Source organism: Arachis ipaensis, chromosome B1, assembly GCF_059453495.1.
Source record: "Arachis ipaensis isolate K30076 ecotype BB chromosome B1, ASM5945349v1, whole genome shotgun sequence".
In the NCBI taxonomy this organism is placed as follows: Eukaryota; Viridiplantae; Streptophyta; class Magnoliopsida; order Fabales; family Fabaceae; genus Arachis; species Arachis ipaensis.
In genome coordinates, this window is record NC_142436.1 from 27,378,318 (window position 1) to 27,380,788 (window position 2,471).

Consider the following 2,471-nt stretch of genomic DNA (forward strand, 5'->3'; position numbering starts at 1 on the left):
CTGATATAGTTCTAAAATCTGAGATAGTGAGCGTGGTCAGAGAAATTCTGACCTATACCGAGAGCAAATCTCTCTCATGTTCTAAGCCAATCTGTTAACCATAACTCACAGAGCCGTCAGCCAATGCTAACCTTGTATTAGTTAGATAGTTTCAAGGGTTGGTTTCATGTTAAACTGATTCATGAAATACTTACTTAATTTCTTGTGTAAGATAATGGCAAGTCAGTGACTGACTTGAAGATGGTTCAGCTATGCCGAGTTAGAACTTGCCACTGGTGGATTCTCTGAGGCCAACTTCCTGGCTGAGGGGGGATTTGGATCCGTTCACAGAGGGGTTCTACCAGATGGACAAGTCATTGCTGTCAAGCAACATAAATTGGCTAGTTCTCAGGGTGACCTTGAGTTTTGCTCAGAGGTAGAAGTCCTGAGTTGTGCTCAGCACCGAAATGTTGTTATGCTGATTGGATTCTGTATAGAGGATAAGAGAAGGATACTAGTTTACGAGTACATATGCAATGGATCATTGGATTCACATTTATATGGTGATTTCTCTTGCTCTCTTGCATCCGAACTTCTGTTCTTACAGAATTTTTTTCAATTGCACTAGACTATAATATCATACTTATGTTTGCTACTTTGATTTTTATTAATCTGATGCCAACTAAAAGCAGGTGGTGAAGTAGGATTAATGTGACGATGTTTTTTTATTTTGAATACAGTGATTGAAACAAGACATATATTTTCCTGATATGATAAATTAGTCTAATATTTCAAACTATTTCAGGGAGACAGCGAGAACCATTAGAATGGGCTGCACGTCAAAAAATTGCCATTGGAGCTGCTTGTGGGTTACGATATCTTCATGAAGAGTGTAAAGTGGGATGCATTATCCACCGTGACATGCGGCCTAACAACGTTCTCATAACTCATGATTTTGAACCACTGGTATGGTAGTGCTTGCCTATTGTACAATGCATTCTTGTAGGTTTGTAGTTTACACTATAAAAGGCACCTTTACCTCACTTTTGAATATCCACCCATCTACATTTTTAAATTTACTTACCATTGGATGTAAAAGACAGAATTTTCTGAGTCTTGTATAGATTACATTCTAAACTCTGGTGTATGCTGAATTTGAGTTGGATTACATACATGCCTAATTTTTCTAACAGCATTATATTGTGATTTCAAGGTTGGTGATTTTGGATTGGCGAGGTGGCAACCTGATGGAGACACGGGTGTGGAAACCCGAGTAATTGTAACATTCGGGTATGTATTTGTGTTTGTCCTGAATGGTTTTCATAATCAAAACTTGTCTGAGAAATATGAACTCACAATTAAGATATGTCGTTATTGTGTAGGTATTTGGCTTCTGAATATGCTCAAAGCGGCCAAATAACTGAGAAAGCTGATGTTTATTCATTTGGGGTGGTATTGGTGGAGCTTGTTACAGGGAGAAAAGCTGTGGCTCTCATGCGGCCTAAGGGACAGCAGTGTCTTACTGAGTGGGTAAGTTATATTTGCAATTTTTACTCGAACCATTCTGTGAAAAATTTCACCCTTTATTTTATCCCCAACCAAACATTGCCTAAGAGTTAAAGTATGGCTATGTCTACAATTAACAATCAGAAATCCTATATTAATCCCCTTTTATGTTTCTGGTTATTCATGCCCAGTCTTGTCGAAATTTGAGTAAATGTCTTGATATTTAACAGGCACGACCTCTGTTGGATGAATATGCCATTGAGGAACTGATTGATCCAAGGCTGGGGAACCAATACTTAGAAAATGAGGTATATTGCATGTTGCATGCTGCATCATTATGCATACGGCGAGATCCTCATTCTAGACCACGCATGTCACAGGTAAACAAGTTCTTGAACTTATTTTTTGTTGGAAAAAATTGCTTTGAAGAATTCTCAATAACATATTTATTATAATTTGATCAAACTCTGTTTTAAGTTAAAATCAATAGGAAAAGCTAATGCTGCATGTTTAGATCATGTTTTTGAATTTGACCATGTTCCCTGCCTAACTGTTTTTAAAATTATTTCTGCTTGTTTATTCAAGGTTCTTCGTATACTGGACTGCGACATGGTCATGGACACAAGTTACATTTCAACTCCAAGTTATGATGTGGGAAACCGGAGTGGCCGACTCTGGTCGGAGCCGCTGCAGAGGCAGCACCATTACAGGGATCCTCTGTTAGAGGAGTCACTTGAATCATTCAGTGAGAAGCTATCTCTTGACAAATAGAGGCCTGCATATTGGGATAGGGACAACAAAGCAAGAAGGACTTCATGTGAAGATGACATTTAGAAAGGGGTTGATACTTGATCAAAATTGAGAATTGCTTTTTTCTTGTTATGCTAAATATGTTTATTTTCCCTCCTATTTTGTAATTTTGCATCTTTCTATCTATCTTTCTGCAGTGATCTAATTTTGCATGTGTATAATAGCAGGGTGAAAGT

General features: G+C 37.8%; 1 protein-coding gene across 1 annotated transcript; it reads left to right on the plus strand.

The window, feature by feature from the left end:
- The first annotated feature begins 454 nt into the window (after positions 1 to 454).
- LOC107604631 (inactive protein kinase SELMODRAFT_444075-like) lies at positions 455 to 2,256 on the plus strand. Its single transcript, XM_088503278.1, has 6 exons — positions 455 to 542; positions 785 to 945; positions 1,193 to 1,269; positions 1,362 to 1,509; positions 1,716 to 1,865; positions 2,071 to 2,256. Exons 1-6 carry the CDS (start codon positions 455 to 457, stop codon positions 2,254 to 2,256), a joined length of 810 nt encoding a protein of 269 aa, XP_088359404.1.
- Positions 2,257 to 2,471: the final 215 nt, after the last annotated feature.